Source organism: Myxocyprinus asiaticus, chromosome 17 (assembly GCF_019703515.2).
Source record: "Myxocyprinus asiaticus isolate MX2 ecotype Aquarium Trade chromosome 17, UBuf_Myxa_2, whole genome shotgun sequence".
Classification (NCBI taxonomy): domain Eukaryota; kingdom Metazoa; phylum Chordata; class Actinopteri; order Cypriniformes; family Catostomidae; genus Myxocyprinus; species Myxocyprinus asiaticus.
In genome coordinates, this window is record NC_059360.1 from 22,173,534 (window position 1) to 22,199,485 (window position 25,952).

General features: G+C 39.4%; 1 protein-coding gene across 3 annotated transcripts in view; it reads left to right on the forward strand.

Annotated features, from left to right (window-relative positions):
* LOC127455602 (prospero homeobox protein 1-like) overlaps positions 1 to 25,952 on the forward strand; it is a 42,407-nt gene that overhangs the window by 9,258 nt on the left and 7,197 nt on the right. For all 3 annotated transcript variants that reach the window (XM_051723640.1, XM_051723638.1, XM_051723639.1), the window contains exons 3-4: positions 3,689 to 3,797; positions 9,963 to 10,157. In XM_051723640.1, the coding sequence (XP_051579600.1) occupies positions 3,689 to 3,797; positions 9,963 to 10,157 (304 nt within the window). The remainder of the gene's footprint in view (positions 1 to 3,688; positions 3,798 to 9,962; positions 10,158 to 25,952) is intronic.

Below are 25,952 nucleotides of genomic sequence, written 5' to 3' on the forward strand. Positions count from 1 at the left end.
ATTTGCAAGAAGAAACTTAATTTTAATTAATTTCCATTAATTGGCCCATTTCAAAATCTGTGTTCCTCTAGTAGTCCAAAGATTAAAAAGAGCTCAGTGGTTGTAGGCTTTGTGCGCTATATGGAGAAGTGCTAAAAGGCCCCGCCATGGCTAAGATACCTCCCATCTTCTCTGTTCTCACACTATCACAGGGAGACTCACAATAAAACCTCCTCTTTCATCATAGCGCATGCAAGACTTTGTACATAAATGCTCAAAGCAAATCATATTTCAAAGCCAGGAAGTAAAAGGACAAGTGGGATAATTTGCTTATAGAGGCCATGGAAAGTTATGTTAGAAGGATGGTAAAAGATCTCTGTCAGTGGACATGCTTTTAGTTTAGGAGGATTTGTCCTCATTCAGTGTCAAGTGAAGGTAACTAGGATATTACTCCAGCATAAAATGCTCACAGTGTGGAGCTTAGCGTTTGTTTGTTTTTTTGTTTTTAATAATAATAATTCTTCCCATTTGTTATTTTTTAGTTTACATGTGTTAACTCAGAAAGCAATAAAACAGATTTCTTATGATCATTACTAGCTTGTTTTACTGTAGGTAAAGGTACTTCCAGCTCTAATAGCTGTTGCCTAATAGTAGGTCTTTTCCTTTTATCCTGTGTCTCTGGTGTGGACAGGTGTTTGCAGATAGCTGCTTTTCTTTTATCCCCTTCCATCTCTTTAACCTTTTGCCAAATGGCTACTAGATCTTTGGTAAGCTTAGAATGAAGTCAAAATAAACTTTGAATGTTTTATATTAACGTTTCATATTTTGTTCCTCCTTGTTCCAAATGTGACAATGCAGTTTGGTATGAAGTAATTTTTTTGTAAGATAGTTTAAGATAGTTTGTTAAATAATTTAACAAAATATTTCTAGTCTATCCAAATTTTTACAAAGACAATTCCCCAAGTAAATACTCAGAGTGAGATTCTGTAAGTATACTTGCACACCTGCACAGTTGGGACCTGAAAAACAACATCTCAATATTTGCAAAATAGGGTGTTTAATCAAATATGAATTTCTATTCAAATTCTAGAAGAAACAAGCAGCCAATTATCTTCAGCCATGGCCAGCACGATCTTCCTTGTCACGTGCTCTCTTTGCATCTCAAGAAAAATAGCCTTGTTCAGTTTCCCCCATCATTTGCATATAGAGAGACCGAACAGCTCTGGCACAGGGCTGTTGTAAGAATAGGTTGGGGGTGGGCGGCAGGTGAAGCCAGTTTGCATGTCTAGTATAGTAGACAAGGACAGAGGTTCATGGTTGCGCCAGCTCCATGCTTAAGTGCTGAGGCAGCTATTGCACATAGATTCAGGTTTCATCAATTAAACTGCAGCCAAAAAAAAAACTTGCGCTATAAAGACATTGCTCAGATCACTTTTCAAACTTGGTTGCCAAAGTGGTTTGATAAAAGACTTTCTCTGTTTCAAAATCACACTGCTGGTAGTATTACAATAAATTAAATTATGTAATTTCTGATTTGTATGTGTTTATGTCAAAAGGTTATAAAGAGACTCTTCAAACAATATTTAATTTTTCAGTCTACAATCTAAAAAAAGCACTTCTAGCTCAAGACTCAGATGTAGTACATTTGTTGCTCTAATCTTTCATATTGGTGAACAGATGTCTAGCATTAATTTATGGATTTATCATCCCTATGTCCTTTTTCTTCCTTTCTCTCCTTACACCTGGCTGTTGGATCACATTTCAGTAGTTATTGTCTCCCTTACATGCAACACGCTTAATACAAAACCAAACCTAAAAAAGCCGATGATGCACTGCATCTATGGTGGTGTTGTTTATGTAGTATCTCATTTGGCTATAAACCACAGCTGCCCCATTTTTCTCCTCCCTTGAAATAATTCATATTCATGTTTGCATTATGTCCTTCATTGACGTTGACTGTGGACGGCTTGTTTTACACACTGAGTGGGCCAGTGTTTACTCGATCTATTTTGTCATTTCGCATATTTATGTATCCTAGAAACGGCTGTATTTTCCTTGGAAGCTACATTTACTTGTAGGAAATGTGCGTTTGGTGAGTCAAACCCATCGAGTCATCTTCCTGTATTGTTCCCAAGATTGGAGAATGTTTGTTTTCTCTAAAAGTGAATGTCTTGAATGTTAATGCCATTGAGTAATGAGATACCTGGGATTTATGAATGTTGTTAACTGAGCAGAGAGAAGGTAGAATAAGCTGATATGATCAACGCTCTGTAAATACTGCAAAGAGATTGAACAGTGGCAGCCATGGCTTTGCTGAAGCAATTCAGTGCTCAACTGTAATATTCCCTTAGCACTTTTTATGTTCGATGGCCATAAAAAGAGCATCTCAGTGTGATTAATCTCTTAAAAAAGGTGTTTACCTGCCCTCTCTTTCTAGACTCTAGCAAAGCCCTCAACTGGCCTTTTATTCACTTCATTTTGTGAAGATGCACTTTTGAGAAGAGGCCACCCTGCTTGGGATTTTCCTTTCTCTTGGTTTTTAAATGAGCCTTGAGGACCTTGAAAAACCAGACTTGTTGTGGAAAAAAACAGCTTGATGCTCTCTCTCTCTCTCTCTCTCTCTCTCTCTCTCTCTCTCTCTCTCTCTCTCTCTCTCTCTCTCTCCACCTCTCTGTCATTCACTGCTGTTATTTGCTGTATGCATTATGACAGATGGTAGGAAAGAGAGTAATGCTCTTTTGGTCTTCCCTATCAGCCTAATGGAGGTCACCTAGGGTTCTCCTCCTCTCCTCCTCTCTTGGCACAAGGAAGATGTCAATCTACATACACACACCATTATTACAGAGGCGCAATGATGCAAATGCCAAGGTGGTCTATTTGTGTAGTCTCTTAAAATTACATTAATTTGTTTTCTGTTCTTGAACGACATCTTGCACTGATCCCTATCTTTGTAAGTTACAAATGTACAAACTATTAAAGCAGATAGCATTTATATAGTTTAGTACTTTAGTGAATGTTAGATGAAGTTATAGTGCCATGCTTTACAGTGGAGGGTAGAGTGCTGGGTGAGCCTCTTAATTGACCTTGTGGGGGCCCATTGATTTAGCCCCACATGCATCTTCATTTTTTATAAATTATAAAGCCGTTAATTTCCAGAGGAAATGGCTGGGCCAGTCTGGAGCGCAGATGTGGCTAAAGCCGGCCTAACTGGCAGAGCGGGGGCTGTGCCAGGAGGCCTACGGGGTGGAGGGTTGGGGGCTAATTGTAATGGGTAGATGGCTCTGGTTAGCCACGGTCTCTCCTGGGACCCCCCTCAGCTGCCCTCTGTTTACCAATCTAGAGGGCACTGCCACCTCCAGATAAATAGTGTTTTTATTGGGATAAGCAGACGTTTATTGATGCTACATTGACTGGGACTCTTTTATGTGTCATTAAGAAGTTGTTAGAAATACGACATTATTAAGGATAGTTAGGTGTATGCTGTGTGACATAGAATAGGCTAATTATTGTTATTATTGCAACTGGACTTTTTTATTTATTGTGAACTTTATGGGCATTATAAATAAGTAGTAGTTATTGCAGATATTGTTATGTCTGGAATGTATTACCTGTGAATTTCTTTATTTGATGACTTGATGAAATAATTACTGAATTATATGTGTTAAAAAGAGATTTTTCCTATCCATTTTCCTTGACTACAAAATTTCCAAATCCAAGAGGGGCTTTCTCCGAACCATCTGAAGAAGGCCAAGCTGATGTTCTTTTACACTCGCTACCCCAGCTCCAACATGCTGAAGATGTTCTTCTCAGATGTGAAGGTGAGTTTGCCATTGACCGTTAACTTTATGTTGTGTAAAGTAGTGTTGTCCCACTAGTCCAGATGGGTCCCGAACAGACGGCCAGCTTTCCCTCCACCCCCCAATTAAAATAACTGGCCTTAATCTCCTGGAAGAGAACAACACGGAATAGCGCAAGTCCCACTTTCCCTGTCACTCACATGCGCTTTCATTTTAAATACAGATTATGCGATTACCTTTTTTTTTTTTTCCTTTTTTTTTTCCTATTAAGTAATTAGTGGATAGTGGGCTTAGATAACTAGTCTCTGTCTCTGTTAACTTGTTGGGATGATAATTTCCAAGAGTTCCCAGCCCCATCCGAAAATGTTGCTGCTGATCTGTGGGAGTGGGAGACAGAGAGGTGATAAGAGCTGAGAAAATTAGAGGTTTGGCTGAAACGAACAAACGAAAGCGGAAGGGGGCAAGGGAGAGGACGGGGGGGGGAGACACAACAACACAAACAAAACAATGGCGCCAATTGTCTTTTATTTACAACTTAATTTGTTGTTGATGCGTCATCCCGGGAACATACGGAGGAGAAATAATGTGACAGATTCAGGCCACATTATTTAAATGAGGAGAGCAGGGTCCTCTCACTCCCAGCTGCCCCTGTGCCGGGTCCAGGGTGACCATCTCATCCTCACTCACATGCTTCTGTTGAATCCATCTGAATCTGCCGTCAGCATAATACTCATGGGAATGCCATTCATCGTTCACCGTTATCGCTATGCACTCCAATAGGTGCTGAGATAATTTAATATTAGGATGTAATAGAAATTAAATATTCAGAGAATGCAGCGTTATAGTGGGATAGTCCTTCACTGAAATCCTTTGAGTTATTCAATTCAAAAAGCTTAGTCGACTCAGATTTCAAAGAAAACATTTCCAAATTCACATTTTCCCCCCATAACTTAATTTTGACACCTTTTTCAAAAGAATAAATGTATCAAAGCCTAAAATTAAAGAAATCCCAATTACAATTTCCCTTTAGACAAGGCTATGAAAACACATTAAATTAACATTTTCCAAAGCAAGGTCAGTGTGCCAGACATGGTTTTTCAGTGCTGGGAACAATGGGTGGCATATTTTTGTTGGATCAACTAGTATGTATGTAAGGGAATTAAGCATAAATTACTGACTAATTACGGCCAAATAAGCCCACAAAAGTTGCAGGAATTAGTGATTAAAAATGTTTAGGCCCCATAATGATGGGATCTAAATAGGAAATAATGACTGTGGGAAATAGGTTGATTTGACAAATGTTGTTCCGAATTTGTCTGTAATGGGATGATTAAAAAAATAAACCCTTTTGCCCTTTGACAAGCGCGACTATATAATGCCATAATTAAACAGATATAGTAGAATTATTCCAGTATTAATTATTCTACTTTTAATTAAATAAAATGTATGAGCTTAATGACATGTTACATTAATACTGAATTATTAGTGGCAACAGCAAAAAATATATTGGCTTGTCAATAAGAACATGGATACAAATTATAATATATTTATTATCTAAATATATTAAATAAATGTTACATGTATTCATGCCTACATATGTTTACATGTAACAAAGTCAATTGTTTTTGAAACGGTAAGTCAAAGAGAATTTAAATGATCAAATCGTACATTAACTATATCAGATGGTGCTTATAATAGTTGGTTGATCGGTCTGGTAGAGGAAGCTGCTTTTTATAGGTAGTTTCAGTAGAAGAGAGCACATTTTCCAGTTAGGACTTCATACTGTAGAGTGAGCCAGTATTCACGTAGAGAGATTAATACAGCCTCCCTTCACGGGAAAGCAACAGGAAACTGCAATCCAATGATTCAAAAAGTTCTTACGTAATGGATAATACCTTTGTCACTCATCAATATCACTTTTTCACAGTTGTTCCTTGAATTGTTAAAGTAATCACTCAAAGTAATGTTATCATTTTTGTCACTCAGAGTAGTGTAAAACAGTGACTGTGGGTATAATAGGTCATTATCCTAATGGGACTTACTGCGAAACTCCCTTATTCATTCTTTACACTTCGCCCCTCTATTTCTTTACTATTTAATTATCATAAATGTCCAGATATGGCATATACACATTTCTTTCCCCCTGGCCAGCTGAAGTAGTTTTTGAGGGCTAAATAAGAGGGTGGCAAAGGTTAAGGGGGGTATTAGCACAAAGATGGTGTGACACTGATTATGAGCAGTCAAAGCAAGTATGGGGGAACAGGGGTTTATATCACCCTGTTAGGGTCAAGGTGTATATTTCAGCAGGACAGCTATAGAAAGGTCAACCATAGGTCAGGGAAATTATTTTAGCCCCTCAGGCTGGTCACTGGGCTGACCGACTCCCTTTAAAACATACAGCATACCATGTACCATTAACAGTTTGAATATCAAATAACCTACTGGGCACTTAGTTCTTACTTCACCCTATAGAGCGCAACTTTTTCCAGATTCACATTCTAAGTGCATGCTGTGTGTATCGGGGGGGTTTAAATGTATAGACCCCCGTATAAGTAGCGTCCCCACCAAGCTGGCGAGGCATGTGTGAAAGCCTGTATTGTCCATGGCTAACAGAGGAAACGTGCAGAGTGACCGGTCAAGTCTTCCCCCGGTGTCTTGGAAAGAAGGATCTCTGTCACTAGAGGAATAATCTTTCACAGGCCCGTGAGCAAGAGTGTGTGAAACGCTGCTGTCCGAATGCACACCCTTGTTCTCTGAGTCAACTGCTGCCCGGACACATTACAGGCGTCAGACTGATTTGTTTAATGAATCTGTTGAGCGTGCTCATTGGATATTTAAGGTTTTTTGAGGGGGTAGAGCATAACAGGATGAGGTGCCCATGGGAAGCACTGAGTTTAGACTTCTTAGAACAGCCGTGGAAATGATGTCAAGAGAAATATATTTTTTGAAACTGGGTAATTTTTTTAAATTTTTACTCACCTTCATGTCTTTCCAAACATGTATATATTAGTTTCTTCCGTGGAACATAAAAGTAGAAATTCTAAAGAATATTGAGGCTGCTCTTATACACACAATGAAAGTGAATGGTGACTGAGGCTGTCAGCCCCTAAAATTCTGCCTGAAAACAACATTTGTGTTCCACGGAAGAAGAACATTAACTTAAAGGGTTCAAAAATCAATCACCCAAAAATCTTTCTTTCTTTCTTTCTTTCTTTCTTTCTTTTGAAGATACTTGCTAGAACATACTTTAAAAGATAATTTTGTTGATACTGCTCTTTTTATCATAAAATGAAAGTGAATGGAGACTAACATTCTGCCTAACATCTCCTTTTGTGTTCCACAGAAGAAGAAAAAAAAGTCATATGGGTTTGGAACAACATGCATGCGAGTAAATGATAACAGCATTGCTGACAGTGATGACAGGGAACTATCCCTTTAATTTTACCCGATTACCCTGTTAAAACTTGTGATGTACAAGTTTCAGAAATTCATAAAACTATTTTTGTTTTCATATGAAAAATCGATTTAATTCTTTTGCAACATATCATTCAGTGTTTTGTTCTGTTCAAGGGTGGCTGAGAGCTATGAGAGCTCGACTGGTAATTTTTGTTTGACAAGCAGATGACATGATCCTTAATTGCTGAGTTGTCACGTTCCAGTAACACGGCTTCATTGTCCCGCGAATCTCTGGTATTTTTATTCGGCAACAATGCTTTTTAAATCTCCCTTTATACTGCGCTGCCAAACGATGTCATGCGGACTTACTTTTCTGCGCTCTCCATTATGTCATCCACTAGCCATTCTTGAAAAAAAAATTTCCCCCCCTTTCGCTTTTTATCCGTCTCTTCTGCGAGCCCCACTCATATGAGACAATGTCTTATGACAATAGCAGAGCCTAATCTCCATGTCAAAGCAATTTTCATTCCCCAGTGAGCAGCCTGCTATCATTTTGTAATGTTTTGTTTCTTGTTCTAAATGAAATAAGGGGATGGTGGGGAGGCTGGAGTAAGTCGTCACAGGGGCTGGGGGTCGTTATCTCAGTGTCTGCAAATTTGGACAGTGCATTTCGCTGCACGGAAAAAGCGGAAAAATGAACCCCCTCGAGTTCAGCAGATCTTAATAGGTTTAACTTCTACTGAAACGGGGGTAACCGATGAGATCAGATAGCCTTGCTTCTTCTTTTTCTTCTTTTCTTTCTTTCTTATCAAAGCTCTATTCGTGCTTGCAGTTAGGCTGAAAGAAGGCAGAGGTGACACACAGGCCAAATGTGTAATTCCAGAATAGGTTAAGTGCATGTTTGAACTTCTACAGAGTGATGTCTTTGGATGATGACTTAATCCAATGGTGAATTATGGGAGAAGAACCCTCGCAGTAATTATCCTCACAGCTGGCCTTTTGGGGAAACCTTTCAGCCTGCCATGGCTTCTGACTCTTTCTCCGACTTGGGTTTCTCGCTATGAATTTTCATTCATGTCATTATCTTAAATTTGCAAGCATGGCGACAAGTTTCTACATGGTAATTACATGTACCCTCAGAACACACGGCCACCCTCCTCCCTCTTTGTTCTTCGTCCTTCCTCTTTTTTTCCCCTCATTCTCTCTCTCCTCAGCTGTCATCTAAACAGAGGCCTGCATGTTCTCATGGCCACAGATAGATAAGTGTTCGCTGTTGATTTTTGATTAATGCTCTTTGAGGGTATGGAAGGGAGGCAAAGGCAATGAAGGCTTGATGAACGCCCCATAATGACAAAAGGCAGGAGGCTGCATGTCAGAGAAGCCAACAGAAAAGCCCGCTGGATTTATAGCTTTTAACTTGGCTACATTCAACTCAGCTGTCCCGTACAATACATTTACACTCTTGGCAGCCGTAGTTTTCACACACACATGTACATACACACGTAGCTGCACACACACACACACAAAGAACCAAAGGCTGTCACACAGGTCATTAGCTGAGGTCATGGGGCAAGTACACAGGGCAAACTGAGTTCTGTGTATTTACTGATCTAGGATCAGGCACTCCAAATATAGCTACGAAGGCCAGCCCTGAGCTGCCAAGCTGAACTGTTCAACTAGAGTCACTGAGTGAAAACAACGTCTTTAACGGCTAACTAGTTGCATTGTTTTTATTTTAATTTTGATTTCTTCACTCAATTTCACCTGTTATTTGATCATTTACTTCACTTGTTTATTAATGTGGGAAAAAAGCCCTGAGGCATATCAGAATTAACTCAGCTACTTGATATGTAAATTTGCTGTCACTGTATTACATGCTATTGACACAATTATAATTTCATCTACTTGAGCCTGAACTGTTTGCATTTGTCTACAACAGCAAATACCCACACTGACCGTGTAAGCCTTGTAAAAAAAAAAAAAAAAAAAAAAAGCAACCCTGACCAATCTGTCTCAGCTGCCGGTATGTTTGCTTGCCCATCATCCTCAAGGACGATGTGAAGTAAACACGTATGTGGAAACAAATGTCTTATCTGTTGCACTGACATTTAAGGGTCTCACTGGCTAACCAGATTAGAGGTTAGTCACACTTGATTTTATTAGTTTTTAGTGAAAAGTGCACTAAAAATTTAAATATTTATTTGCAGGAGAAAAAAAACTACCTACACTGATGTATACGTCCTGCTGTTACCTTAAGGAGTTATTTCTACTTGATCTAACCATTAAGATTTACTTTAGTTGGTGTGACTCGATGTCAGGTTTTTTTTTACCCATTATATTAGACAATTTGTTTATTTTTTATTTATGTGAATTTACAAAACATTTTTAAAGTGTAACTTGTATTCACGATCAGGAAAAAAGGCAAAACATCACACTGAAATGTACAAATCCTCTTGTTTATTCAACTACATGTAATCCTCAAATCTATTGAGTATAGAACTAACCCTATAACCCTATACCATACTACCAATCTACACTATAAAAAATGTTAACCTAAAAAAAGTGCTTCATGTGGTAACTCCTAATTTAACTGGTTTGATTAAAATCAAAAATATTATTTAACATCACTGAATCAACCTGAATAAACTAGGTTACACCACCAACAAAACTAATTTTAAGGGTTAGATTGAATTGCAGGTGACCACTTTTTACAGTGTACTCCCTGATCATAAAAATTAGCTTCTATTTTGGCAGCAATAAATCTTACGTTTCTCTGTTTCTCCCTTAAAGTTCAATCGCTGCATCACGTCTCAGCTGATCAAGTGGTTCAGTAACTTCCGTGAGTTCTACTACATCCAGATGGAAAAGTTTGCCCGGCAGGCCATCAATGACGGTGTGACAGGAGTAGAAGAGCTGAGCGTCAGCCGCGACTGTGAGCTTTTCCGCGCTCTCAACATGCACTACAACAAGGCCAACGATTTTGAGGTGAGCCCTCATCCAATGTGTGTGTGTGTGGGTGAGTTTGGGTGGTTTACGAGGAAAATTTTTTAGGTTACAAACTGGTAATTACAAGGGTATTATGCTATAAATGTGGTTTATGAGGACATTTCTAGTGTCCCCATAATTCAAATCGCTTAAAAATCATACTAACTGATGTTTTTTTGAAAATGTAAAAATGCAGAAAGTTTTTGTGAGGGTTAGGTTTAGGGTTAGGGATAGCGGATAGAATCTATAGTCCGTACAGTATAAAAATCATTATGTCTATGGAGAGTCATAAGGATAACCGCACCAACGTGTGTGTGTGTGTGTGTGTGTGTGTGTGTGTGTGTGTGTGCTCAGTGTGTTTAATGCTACTAGGCAACTGCATTCACCTTATCAGGCTGCATTGCGTGACCGGGTGAGATTCACACAGCGATTTATAAGTTATTATTCTGACTCCTTTCCGTGAATGTAAGCACAGTTCAAAGCATTACAATGAATGTAGCTAAATGATCTCTTTATATGATTAGACAATGAACGGCAAGCTGTTCATCCTGCAAACCCAACCCCCATGCCCCCGTACTCCTGGGGTGTACAAGTGAACAAGGAATTTTGCTCTTTTTTTTTTTTTTTTGGCCGAAACACAGTCATGCATCTGTCTGTTTGATGAGGCAAACAGGGAGTGATGCTTCAGGCCCAAGTGTCCTTGTCAAATACAATTTGCCGAGCTCACATTTACTGCTCAGCTCACTATCAATATCTGCCCACTGGGACTCTGGTCATTCAAACACTATCCTTACAACATCATCATCATTTAGCTGACTATTAGCAAAAATCCACCCCCTCCCCCTTCCCACCCTTTCATTTAGATCAGGTCAACGCCAAGGTTTATTGTGATTGCAGGTACAGAGAAGGCAGTGCCACACCTTTTTCAACCAGGAACATATTTAGGGACATGATCCCTATTTTCATACATAAATGCAAGATTTGCATGGCTGTGGAAGAAAGTGCATGGCACCATGAATAAGACTGTTGTTGGAAGAGAAGTAAAACCGAGGGAGAGATTGTTTTGCATATCAAGAGCCACATAGGCTGCACAGGTGTACAAGCAGGACTGTCTGAAAGGCTTTTCCAAATGCTCATTTTCCATGCAAGGAAAACTCGATCTATAATGCAAATTTCAGCAAGAAAGCCGGCCCGGTCTGTTCCCTTTTTTCCTGGCGGGTTGGCTTGCTCGTCTCGTTTAGCATGCAACAATATCCCACAGTAAGTATGTCCCGCAGAGAGAGGTCACACAACTTCAGTTTTTTTTTTTTTTTTCACCTTTCGCGGTGCAAAGGGACACTTCATGCTGAGGCTTTTTGTACTAAATTTTCTCTTCTCCACCTGTCAGACTGTGAGGCATGAAATTGGAACCCTCGCCGATTCAGCAAGTCGCTCTTTCTGCCAAATTTAGCATCATCAAAGTTCCACCTTGCTAGCTCCTCCTGAATGAATATACCCTCTGTTGTGCTGATCGTTTGATGTTAATCTAGTCTGTCAATGTGCACCAGTAATGTGCTTCCTCCTCCTTTGAGACTTTCTTTTTTGTAGTTAGGCCCTGTCATTTCTCTCTATCTCTCCCTCTCTTTTATTCCACTTCCTTTCGCTGCTCTTGTGTCTTTCATCCTCTTCGAATGTACTCACCCCTCTCTTTCCCAGTACAAACTTTTTAATGGCGTAATTGTCACATTCCTCATGGTGGAATGAGCAGAGGCCGTAATTAAAGGAGCTTCATTAATTGCCTTGCATACACTTGTGTTGTGCTCACCAAGCTTGCTGTTTTCTTTCAAGTTGTTTATCCTTCATTAGGCTCCTCCTCCACCATACTGTCTCAATGCACCATAATTTCTCTCCTAATTACTGCTCTGTTTTTCTTCGCTGGACAATGCAACAAATGAACACAATCAAGGACATTTGCACAATCAAGGACATTTGACAAAGCCTGAGATGTCCAAACCCTGAAAGGTTCCCAAAGCAGACAGAGTTCCCCCTTCTTAGTCTCGTATAGAGCTGCCAGAAATATGACAAGTGTTTTCTCTCATCTGAAGGTTTTTCTGTATGCACTAACCAGACAAGATCACACATAACAGGCCTAATTAACTGCTTCAATTTGTTTATCCTGGAAATCTCAATAGACACAACAAAATTATATTTTATTAAAGGAATAGTTCATCCAAAAATGACAATTCTGTCATTACTTATTCACCATATGAATAAATGTCGTGCCAAACCCGTAATCTTGAAGAAACTTCTCGCAACTCGAAAAGGACAAAAAAAAAAAAAAAAAAAAACACCATAAAAGAACCTTAAAAGTAGTCCATACGACTTGTGTGCTATATTCCACATCTTTCGAAGAGGAACAGACTTAAATGTAGTTAATTGTTCACAGGAAATGTTTTCCTCCGCTGCAGCCTTTAAATCTCATTCTCCAATCTGCATATTTGAACTGGTGCATCGTGTTTGGTGACAACAGTTTGGTGAGACACGAGAAGCAGTTCCATTTTGGCATCTTCTAGCAATCATGGCAGCAGTAATTCATCAAATAATGACCAAATGATGGAGAAGAGCGTTATAACCTAGCATATATTCAGATATGCATTGTTGTCAAGCACACTTTCTGATTCAGGTGTCTGGATCACAGTAATGAAGTGATGCTGTACAGTCCCGGCAGAGTGTGCTAGACTGCGGTGGTCTGCTGCATCCCTGAAATGCACTCAGAACCGGAATGCTAAATCAAAATTGCACTGAGCAAATTGCGTTTAGCACAGATTTTTTGGTCGCATTTGCTGTTGCCTCATCTGCATAATTACTTCAGTGAATTGGGCGCTAAACAGTGCAGATAGTGTGTGCAAATAAACAGCGCTTTTACTGGGCGCGATTCATTCTTAGTGAACTCCCCCCATAATTTTTTTATCTAAACACAAACACAAATGACTTTTCGGAGCTTCGACGGAGGGGAAGATTATTAGTTCATAACAATTCCATTTTCTTTCTGTGGCTTCCGAAGACTTGGTATGTGCTTTTTTTATTTTATTTTTATTTATTTTTTAATTTTTTGGAGATGAAGTCATTAGAACTACTACATTTTCTCCTGGTGTGTTTAGCGGAAGAGATAGCAGCATACATGTTTGGAACAAGATTTTTAATTTAGTTTTTGGATGAATAATTACTATAAAATTTAAAAAAGTGGCAGAGCAGTGAATAGTAAAAGTGTACAAAGAAAGCGAACACCTGTTAAATCTCGAAGCACAGTTAAGCATTGTTAGTCCAAGTGGCGTTTCCTACCCCTTCAATTGTGGTTCTCAGGAACCTTCTTCACACTTACTGTATCACATCACAGGCACCATTGAAGAGTTCTAAGAGGGGTGGGGTCCACTGGCTCCACTGGGATAAGGAGAAATTTTTATGACAGCTCTGGGAAGGTCTCATCTTTCGCCCACAAAACAGTTCAAGGCTCTTCTGTCAAACCCCCCTGAGTGCCCCAGACCTGTCTTGTCTTAGGTCCTCGTACCCTCCTCCCATGTACCGGCTGAGGAGAGCATAGAGGAGGCTTAGTCTATCCCCCTCTTTCTTCCTATTCCCTGTGATCTCTGAGCCTTTTTGAAAAAGTGTTGGTGGCCATATACCCACAGCAGACTTACACAGGCCTCCTTTGACTTCAAGTGCTCTCATCTTAGTATCTTTGAGGTATCAGGTGTCCATGCCTATTCACATATTGAATGAATTCAATTTTGGGACTTGAAGACATTTCTTTTGTTTGTTTTCCTATTTTCTTCACTCACTTATTAGTTTTGCAGAACTTATCAGTATTTGAGGGAATACTTGAAAATTAAGTATAATTTCTCTGTTGCTATTGTCACCAAACAGAACTGCAAAAATAATGACTGTCTTTCATTGTTTAGAAAAACAGGTTTTCCCACCTTAAGTTCGTGCCATTGGTTGAGCCAATGTTTCTAATTAGGGCAGGTTATGATGCGCAAATAAACAGCGCAATTTTTGATAGTGCTATAGAGTCACTGTGTTTACACTTTCCGGGAAATTAACCTACAAATGGCCTTCTATTAACCTACAAATGGTCTCTGTATATTAAGCTGGGATAGCAGAAAGTATTTTAATATCAAAAAAATTACACACATCACCTTTATGTATCTACAAGACAAGCACAGAATGTAAATGACACAATGTTGGATGCTCTGATCAGTACCATTCTACCATTCGAAAAAGATCAATTATCCAACAAACCCCTCTTCCCCAGGTTTCCCTTTCCTTTTGTTTCTTCTTTCATTCTCTCATTCATGTCTGCCGCTCCTCTTGTCCATGCCTGGTGTGACCTACCCCAAAGGCCTTCATTATTAATTGTCCTTTGGAGACAGGGAAAAGTTCAAAGACTGTGCGGATGGTCCCTTTACTGCGACCGTCTATTGTCTAACATTTATCTCCCTTTACCCTTGTTCCAGGAGTGTATTATCTCCCCTGCCTCATGAGAAAAGAAGGTTATCAATAAGAGCATAGAGAGCTGCCACTGTGGCTGCCAGGAGGTCCTGGCCTCCCAAGTCCACACACGGCTCCCCCACAGAGGGCTAGTTTACTGTTGTTTATCTCTGCGCTGCAAGCTTGTGCCACGCTACACTAGCACATCTTAGGAACGGGCTCTGGTTTCACTTCTTCCTCTCTATGACCTCACACTGACCTGCGCTGCAGTGGTCTGCCATCTCACCTCACATTCCCATTACAACGCCACTCAGTGCTATGGACAGTGCTACAAGATAACGGATGACATTTAAAGGATAAATATAAGATAGCTTAATCTTTCTGTTTTATATACTGTACCATTGTAGCATGCTATAGTGTAAAATCTCAAACATCTTGTTTTCTTTCAGAGCAAAAACTAAACATGATCAGCTTTACATTTTTCCCTGAAGGGAATTACAACAAATTAATTTGCCTCACTAGGTTCTGGTGGACATATGCAAGGCCACCTACCTGCACATATATTGCAACAATCATTTTAAGTTTAGATTTAAAGGTGTAGTGTAATTTTTTCGATGTTGAAATACTTTCTCCTATCCCAGCTTCTTTCTTATATGCAGAGACAATTCAATCTAAGTAATTTATAGGTTGATTCCTCTAGAAAGTGTAAACACTTTAGCTATAAGGAGTTACAGCAGGTTTCTGTGTAGTCGAGCTACAGTCTTGACACAATGCGTAATAGAATATTGCCATATTGAATACACATTAGGGTTAGAGTTAGGATCCCTAACCTAACCCTAACCAGTCTTAAAATAAATACCTCTGGTTTTTTTAGCACCAGTTGTGGACAGTTTTGATGCACTTTGCTATAGTCTGTTAGTCTGACTTTACAAAACTCAAACTGGTGTGATTTCAGTCAGTCGCATTAAAAAGAAAAAGTATTGTTTGAGTCCGACTGAAATCAAACTTTTAAAGTGCATGTAAACGTAGTGACTGTGGCTTTGTGGTGCTTTAAAAATATTGTTCTGTTTGTTTGAGCATCCCGACCACCTTGACACAGCAACATTGTCTCAACTAACAGATCTTATTTACAGTAGCTCCATCTTTAATTTTTGATGGGAATGAAAATGAGGCTGTGAGGAATAGATTTATAGTCGCTTCAGTGGCATCTGCTGTATAACGCTCTTAGATCACATCTAATTTTCCACAACTCATATTTTATGGAGTTTTTATGTCTACTGATTTTTTTTGGAAATATCTTTTGTTTTTCAACGTTTTGTCAGTGTAATGATCCAAAACTCTTTAAAGAACAGTAAAACCCATTGAAGAGACTGTATGTCTGTCCCTCACAGCCTCATTGTAATTCACGCCAAAAATCAAAAATGGCGCAACTGTGAATAAGGTCTGTGAGTTTGGATTGAGACTATCTGTTAATGCAACCAATAGCAGATGGGGGAGCATTCAAGGAAACCTGTTTGAAGACAGCAATGATGTTATATTTTTTAAAGCTATTATGTGACACAAATGCATTAGAAATTGCACACTTTACCTTTAATAATGCTTCAATTATGTTATCTCCTTCTTGTTATTTATGATTTGATTTTGAGCTTTTGTGAAAATTTTAAGCAGATCCAATACGCAGCAAAAGTATATAGAAATGGCCTCTCAAATGAAACATCTAAGTTGTGAATGTAAATGGAGAGAAGTCTCAAAGACAAAGTCTGACTTGGTGCCCCATTGTATGGCAAGCTCACATGCAGCTTAGATGGCACCCCATCACAATAAGTGTTCTGTGGTGAATCCTGAGCCCGTCATGTGATATTGAGAGTCACTCTGGTCAGATGATGCTGACTATTGTCTTCAAGGGCTCTTGGGTCACAATCATCTTCCTCTCTCTAATTAGATCATACTGTCTTATGGACTGATACTTTCAATCACAACACTTATTTTACTGTAAAAACCACAGTGCAATCTAGAAGTAGAGTCTATGTGTAAAATATTTTGACATAAAATTGTGAAATTACAAACATAAAATTACAAATAATACTATTAATAATACATATTTTAAAATACTAATAGTATAATTTCATTATTTGAATATGACTACAATAATCTCCATTAGTTTGGCATTGCGCCGTGAAATTTAACATGCTCATATATTCAGTGCATATATGCAGTGTTGTATCAATTCATCTTTGAGAGCTGATTGATAGGAGACTATAATGTGTTTCCTCTTTTTCACTACCACTTTGCTATAAATGTCACGCTCCACAGCTCGCTGTCACACTGAACTGTCCCCAGCCGAACGTAATAGAGCTCTATGAAAACAAACTCCGTCATATTAGCTTAGTTATTACCATGCTTCACGTCAGAGGAGCCTCAGTAATCTAGTTACAGGACGACACTTGGCTTCTGTTCCCATTGAGCCCACTGACAGGATAAGCCTTCACACTCGTTATGTCTTAATCGAATGCCCCGTGATGCACTTTAGGCAATCTTTTAACATTAGACAGGCTATGTTTAACATTAATCTTGTTTTAAATATGCCTTATAGTTCTGCTGGAGATGAAAACTCTTCCCATTTGAGGAGATAACCATTTCATGTTATCTGTAGTTTTATTCCCATATCTCTGTTGATGAGATCACTAGCAGGGGCTGTGTGATTTCTTCTCATGCGGCTCTTGTGGGAACTGAACTTCCTCGGCGTGTTGGTTAATCATTAGTGGAGGTGACCTGGAAAAATTTACAGTACAACACATTACATCCAATGGCCTTGAGTGTACTTTGCAAGAGAGAGCATAATCAGTGCCGTTGAATTTGCATTAAAGAAGACTAATCTACAGTTAGTTAATAATGCAAATAGCAACAACAAGGAGTTGCAGTTAACCACCTAATTCATAATGTAAGTTGCAACAAATGCCCACTTTTACTTCATTATTGACTGCTTTAGTTACCAAACACAAAGATCTTTTTTTACCCTTAGTGTCTGGCCATGGCAGTTCAGAGGGACTTAAAGCCAAACTGCTGTAGGCACACTATATTCCCTATTACCTCAGAGAAACAGAAACCAATGTTAGATAAGCATGTGTGTGATGCTTTCAGGCAATATTTCTTCCAGTCAAAATGACTTATTAATGGTCACTAAGTTGCACAGAGGGATCTCCGAGCCCTGCAGTCTTCAGCACCGGCCAAAGAAAACTACACACAATCACACATCCAAGCTTTGATTCAGACATCATTGCAACATAGATTGTTAATTTGATTTCATTAAAGAATGTCTTTTAGAATGTATATTTTGAGACTAAATAAATGAACTTGACCATGTTTCACCAACAAGCTTCCTGCTCTAAAGTATGACATTGTGGTGCTGAATATACACTTCCTTTAATTGCCTCTCAGTGTTAAGTGCTGCCTGCCATGGGCTGGAATTCTGTTGTCAAGAATGGACCTGTGACAGAACATAAACAGGCCTTTAAGTAGTTCCTAAAGAGCCTGCTAGCTCACTAGAACTCCTTCCTCCCAAAGATAAGTTTCCAGAGTGGCACAAAGTGAGAAATACCTGCCAGTGTGTGTCTTTATAGCTCTCTACAAAAAGCTCTTGATGGAAAGTTCTTTGACGGACATGATGGGCTTAATTTTTTCACCCAGACTCTATCCATGTTCTCCCAAGTCACCTTGTGTGCAGTCTGCTCAGTGACACCACTGGTGATTATGTCATTATTTTGCTCCAGGGGGTTCGAACACATCTGTAGCACTCGTGCATGGCTTTCTCCAAACCCTGGCACGTCTCCCACCAACCACCCTGTCTGTCTCTCCCTCCCTCTTCTTGTCATTAGTCTCGGTGCCAGATCCTTTCTTCAGCCAGACAAGAAAGAACCAACACCAAGCTGCCTTTCTCCTCCTCCTGCCTGCTCCCGTCCTTAGGCCATTCTGTCCTCCCTCTCCCTCCTCCCTCTTCTCCAGATGTCCCTCTTTCTCTCTTTCCCTCCCTCAAACACTCTCTTCTTTCATGGCGTTCAACTGCAATTTGAGACAAATGACTTCATAACCTTTAGCACAAGCAGACCTGAACCTTGACCCTCCTCTAAGTCAGAGACCTACTGCCCCTGAATTTGAAGTGCACATGTCATTATGGTATTGTTTTCTTAAGTAAACGTTGTGATATAGACCTTAGTCAGGGTAGACCCTATATTTAATGTTACGCTAAAATAAAAACAAGGCTAGGGAATGACATGCAGTCTGTTCAGTTGGTTGTTCAGTCTTTGGGGCCATTTACAGTACACAAAACTTTTTTGTGCATTTCAGGCCACGTCTACACTAATACGCTTTCATTTGAAAATGCGTCTTTTTCTCTAAATTTTGGCCTTCCATCCACACTGAGACTGCATTTTTGACAGCGAAAACACTCTCCTAAGTGGATAAATTGGAAAATGCTGTCTTCACATTGTAGTGTGGACAGGGAAAACAGAGATATCTGAAAATGATGACATATATGTTGTCATGTGACGCAGTCGTGTGATCCATTCAACCCAAAGCACAAGATGGCGGCCCATTGTTGTTGTGCCTGTTGTTCACTTTGATAGTGTTGTTAAAGAAAAATGTTACTTCATACAGACTTCATATGGATTGAATTACTTCAAAGGCGACAGGAAGTTTACTCTGAATTACATGAGGACCATTGTGTTTCAGACCATACATGGAATGATGATTTTTTGCATGTGCAGGGATTTAAGAGTTTTCATTCGTTTCAGTGTAGACAAGCAACTTTTGGAAAATGTTTAAAAAGGGCAATGTGGATGGAGATCGTTTCGAAAATGAAACTTTTTTTTAACGTTTTACTGTTTTTAACTTAACATGGTGTGAAAAAATTTGGCAATCATGCTCAAGATTCTAATAAACAACATTTCAACAGTCAAAAATGTCCATCAAGTTCATGTTTGCATTGAAAAACAATTAAAAAACTGTGTAGATGGACATAAGAACATGCCCTGTGAGAATGGCTTCTTAAGGTCCTAGGTTCATGTCCACTAGAAATTGTTTGGAAAGAAGTATTTTCAATGTAGTGTTGGCAGAACAATTTGACTACTTCACAGCCTCGTTTTTTTATTCATATACAATTAAATATGGCATCTACCCCGATTAATGTCCATTATGGTTAAAGAAAATTGCACTCATGTAGGTGGCGAATAAGACTAGGCATAATCAAATTTCTTGATAAATAAGGCTTGTTTCGTGGTTGTCTTCTGTGGAAAAACCAACCACCGAATGACCTTATTTAAAGGTGAGTGCAAATATAGCTGCTCACACTATGTGCCAGCGTGCCTTGAGAAATGGGCATATGGTGCTTGCTCAAAGTTTTCTTAAGTATGAAAAATAGTTTTCATCAAGGCCAATGCAGAATCAGCAGCAGGGTGCGTATGTTTGTCCAGCACTTGCAGTAAGAACCTACTCCATGCTTCAAGGTTGCTGGGACAGTTTGTGAGGCTCAGTTGCATCACAGTGGGTTTTGAAAGAATCTTTATCAGAGAGGGAAACATGCAATCTGTTTGCCTGATTGACACTCCAGCCAAGAGTTTATCAAACTGCAAGATTTTGCTTTCTATGTGCTATTGATTAGCTGAAACTGAATGTCCAGTGTTCATCTGAACGTTTCTCATATAACGGGATGTTGTTCTTTGAAGTTCAGTCTAGCACCCGGACTCTAGGCAAGCAGTGATAGAGGGAGAAACTGAGAGGCTGTGAGTGGGTGGGTGGAGAGTAGGGTGGACTCTTATCCTTTCAGCCCCCTGGCCTTGAGACTTATTTGCTCTATGTCAATCCATTATCTCTTGTAAAAACTCAACCTTCTGCACTACCTTCCTGCCTGTATATGTTTAGATGTCTAATTCTTACTCCCACACACAATGTGAGTTCATTTCCGAAAGGTTTGTTTAAAAGAAAATTCAAATAATTTAATTAAATATTTATTACTGTCTATTGTTTATTATTACATATAAAACATATGACAGAAAATGAGAATGTGTTATTGTTTACTACATTTTGAATGCACATATTCCATTATAGAGTCAACCAAATTATCTGCTGTGGAGAAAGGTAAGTTCATTTAGCAGATTTAAAACTTAAGGTCGAGGTGGGTAAATACGATAAAGCATGCAATGTGAGAGATAAGATGCCCTTATTGTAATCTAATTAATAAAAGCATATTTTTATCTCATACCGGAGAAACCTAAGCATTATTTACGGTTCATTTTGCAGATTTAAAACTTTAGGTTGAGATGGGGAAATGGCAAATATGATAAAGAAATGCAGTGTGAAATAATTTGCCTTTATTGTAATCTAATCCCAAAAAGGATATTTTCATTACATAAAGAAAAAACAAAGTGTCGTTTAGACATTTTAGTATTCTTAATCAGTGCATATTGTATGTAGTCAATAACTTTTACATCAACAATGATGCTGGATCGTGAACACTGAAACTAAATATATTAGACTTGTGAGGTACATTTGCTCTTAGACAATCTCTGAGAAATCTTACTGGCCTGCAGGTGAGTTTATCACCTTTGACTTGGCCTGAGCAAATACAAGCAGTGAGATACAGCAGCTCCAAACAGGAGCCGCAATGAAAGGGAAAGTTGACTCTTCCCCTTTAATGATTAGCTCTGGTGAGGAAACCAGGACTTTCCTCCCAAGAAAAAAGCAGGGACAGAGAGTAAGCCAGGGCTTTCAGTTCCCCATGTTTGTGGCCTTGTGAGATACAAAAGTTTCACAAACCATGTCTTCATCTGCTGCACTTGCCCATGACATTTCCCACACAAATATTCGCTCACCCCTCCTTCTTCTACCCATGCAGTCCTTAATTTGTATGGCAGTTATCAGGAGGTAAGTCTCTCTTCAATCAATACTTACCCAACAAACAGAGTAGATTTCGGGGCAGTTTGTTTAGAGGGTCCAAGTGCACACACAGTGAGGTGAATGAATGCTGGTTGAAGTACCAGGGCCGCTGATCGTGACTGCTCTACACGTCCCCCCCCCCCCCCCCCCCCCCAAACACTTTCACCTCTTGTCTTGTGTTTCTCAGTGGAGGGGTGGTATAATATCCCCCTTTTCATAAGACAGCCTCTCTGTCCTCTCATCTTTGATAACAGCAGAGCTGAGGATGCAGTCCTGCCAGAAAACTGATGAAGCTGTTGTGCAGAAACTAGTGTCCAGTTAGTCTTATACATAATGATAATGAAATAAAGGGAATCATGTTTCATGAGCAAAACTTATTCAAGTTAGTTTAGCAATCCAGAGAGCAGATTCAAACACATTGTCCAATGCTAATTAGATTTGTTGTTATTATGCATCTTCAAAACTCTTTTTAAAGAGATACACCCCAAAATTAAAATTGTATGTTTATTTACTTACACTTAACATAAGCCTAACATCTCATTTTGTGTTCCACAAAACAAAGAAATTCATACGAGTTTGGAACAACATGAGGGTGAGTAAATGATAACATAATTGTCTCTTTAGTCATTTACGTTGTTGCAGGGACATTATGATATTAATGTGACACATTAACACAGATCGCAAAGTGATGGTCGAAACATGAAAGCGCTAGAAGTAATTAAGCAATCTCTTGTGCTTTCACACTTTCACATCATCCACAGCCAAGAACCAAAATGATGTGTGACAGCACACACAAAACATGGCAGTCACCGATACATGTAGTGTTTCCTTTATTAGAATTAATTTTCTCAGAGGGCACTGCGGGCCATTTAAACCATTCTTGCTGTATTTTTCCTCTCGACCTGACTGAATCAGTAGTCCTAAAGAGGGCATATGAAATATTGATGTGGAATTGTCTACAGTGCGATTCAGCTGTGTTTACCGCACAGCAGAGCGGCCTTAGAGGCTTAGCCTACACAATAGCCGTAACAAAAGAACAACAGCTGATCCGTGTGAGGCGAGGAGGTGACAAAACAGTTAAAGCATGCTGCTGGCTATGGGCAAGCAGTCAGCAGATGCAGACAAAAGGGTTTGTGACAAGAATAACTCTCCCTCACCCTATCTCTCTTTTCCTCTCTCAGTCTTTGTCTCTCTCTCTCTTTCTCTCTCTCTTTCTCTCTCTTTCCAAGGCAAGCAGTCAAGAGGATCCAAAATACCAATACCCTTTTCTCCTTGACATTGTCTTCTTCCCCAGTCAGCATTTTACTGCCCTTTTATGGTAAAAAAAAAAAAAAATGAGTTGGAGAAATTCCTTACAGGAATATTTTTAGCAATGCAGCACTCCTGGGCTTTACCCTATGTTAAAGTCATTGACGATGCAACAAAAGCAGATTTTGATGTGAACATGTCCTGGGCCTTAACTACCATAGACATTTAGCGGAATATTCAGTCACTCCGAATATTCAGAATGTTGGTCGATCAATATTTTTTTTTCAATAACAGATTCTTAAACTTTTACATTTGGTTCCCCAAGTCTTGAATATTATTTTTCATACTTGATTTTATATCAGCCCAAAATGGGAAATGGATATACATTAGCTATAAAATATTTGCATTAGTAATAAACAAGTGTGCACACCTGCACTGACTCCCTTTGAAGTTGAGAAAGGCACCCCTCTCATTTTGTTTCCTTCTTTCCACTTCCAAAATTATTCAGTGGTTTTCCAGAGAGCTGCTGGCTATTGTTGAAGGGGGCAGGAGACTTTAAAAAAAGGGTGAAAAAATGGGGGAGAGGGTATGTTGAGAGTTGGGGTGTTGGGGAAGGTTGGGTATCTATAACCTTTGTAATCTCTCCTCCCTCTCTTCTCTTTTTCTTTCTCACCCCCTCCATTCCATGTGACATTCATTCATCAGCCAAGTGCGTTTGGCAGGCCCTTTGCCTATGAGCGCCGTCCCAGTGACCACTAACCTTGGTATGTCCTGACACTCGTGATGAGTATCTGCAGGACACAGAAGGCAAGCAGGCTGCTATGTCAGGCCTTTATTGTGTACTGCCGAGGCTGGGGACAGTCAGCATAATCAAACAAATGACCCCTTAAGGCTCTGCCCCTTGGGGAGGGAGAAGGAGACAGAGCTCTGGCCAAAAGCACTTGAGCAGGAGTGCTTCCTCCCTATGATCTTGCCCCAGGAGAAAGAGTGGAGGAGGGGAGAAATAACTGTACTGCACTGTACAAAAATGTCACCCATTTGAGACGGACAGTGTTTGAGCACAGCATAAAAGGGAGGTGGGGTAGTGTACATGTTACAACATATAAACCCAATCAAGCCATCAGCTACACTCTGGTGAATCAGAGCATCTAGTTTAACTACCGTTTATAAGTTCGGTATTTATAGCCACGCTACAATTAAATGCTGCATCACAACCAGAAGTCAGGCACTTGTGATTGTGGCGGCAGAGTGAAACATCTTAAGCTTACACACTGGTCAAGGTCTTCCAGACAAGGCTATGCCTTTGATGACAGTATATTTAACACACTAAATGGAAAAAATGGGAGCTGGGGATGGTGTGGGTCACATGGATGAGATTCTTTGTCCAGACAACTGCTCACCTGGCAGGGCTTTTGAGGAGCAGTCAAAATCTGATTGATAGTACTGACACCAAACTAAGAGCTGATCCTAATCCACAGAAGAGGGCTGCATTGGTAAAACCAACTACAGCACTTCAACCTTGCAGGATAAATATGGTGCCGTAAGCAATTAAAATAAGAACAAGTTACAGAACCTACAAACTAGAGTTTATGCTGCATCAGAGAACAACATCCATTTCAAAGGGGATGGTGCGTCACAAGGATGTGGAGGAAAAACGCAAGGGTTTGTGAAAGTGACGCTCTTGACAAAAAGTTTTTAAAAAAAATAAATTTTTGCTGTAAGGCACAATATAAGCTTATGTTGACTAGGGGTTGCACAGACAAGTCGACAAGCCAGTTAGTAAGTTCTGCCACTAGTCTGCAATGTGTTGGGTTCATGCGGACTACTCTTAGATCACATGATTTCAGTTGCGCTTGTTTCATTAAAGATGTTACAATAAAGATGTTAAAAATGAAAATGTATGTGCTATGGCAGGGCTATTTAATTATTTGCGGGGGCCATGTTATCCAAATGAAAACTTCACGGGGGCCAAACATATTTCCATATTTATCTTAGCTAGCACTTTCAATGTAAGTTACATATTAACCAGGCCGTGCATTTAAAGTCTAGGCCTTCAGTGTGATTGATGCCATTAAGAAAACACAGTTTCACAATGAATAAGACACCCTATGCCTTTGGGCATCATACATTATGTCGCAGCTAACTAATAATACCAATTGACATTTTAAAAACACGTCCATGCGCGAAAGCCAGAACTTGAAATGACACTTAATGCTCAAGCAAGCCTAATTTGAACTGCAGCATGACTGTTTGTGAATGAGCGTCTCCCGAACAGACATTCAAAATCATAATTTTTCATATGAATCTACCAAGGAGGTCTATAATACCAGGGAAAATCTATCTAATAATATTTGCGATTTAATTTTTACATTTCGTTTCATCAGGGTACACGGTTATGCTGCGTTCCATTCAAGTTGGATGTGGGATATTCCTACTTGATATCTCCGACCATAAATGCATTCCATTCCCCGATATTCGGAAGATGACATTTAAGGAAACAAAACTGCAATGCTCCCGTTAACTCAGCAGGGGTTTGACTCTCTTTAGAGATGTCTCCTAGCAACCCAACTGATAAACAGTGCTGCAGCACTAGCATTTGTGCTTCAGGTGTATGATTATCAAAAGAGATTATGTTTTATACATTAGTTTCTGCAGGCATTTGTTAAACAAGCTTTAATATCATGTAATGTGGAAACTAATTTATCAATATTACTTAATAAAGTGAATGTTTATCACTTACTTTGTATATCTCCCTGAGTGTCGACATGTTTGTGTGACATCATGCCCCTGCATCTTGCCGAAATCAGAGTTGAGAATTTCTGCACGAGCCTACAAGTTGTAATTCTGACTTAAAGATGCATTCCATTGCACTTTTCCTAGAAGGAAGTTGTAAAATCTGACTTTCCGAGTTGAATGGAACGCAGCACTACTTTTCAAAACTTGATCCGATACTGAATGCTCAAGCAGCCTAATTTATACTTAGAAAACTCCTGATGTTGCTATAACAATGCAAAAAGCACTTACCAATTTGCTTGAAGTGAAAATCAGTCCTCCTTTCCTGTTTAATTAATCAGTCGCACAATCATGCAGAACATCTCGTGTTTTTAAATCCATAAGGATCTCTTTCTCAACGGCAGTACCAGCAGTGAC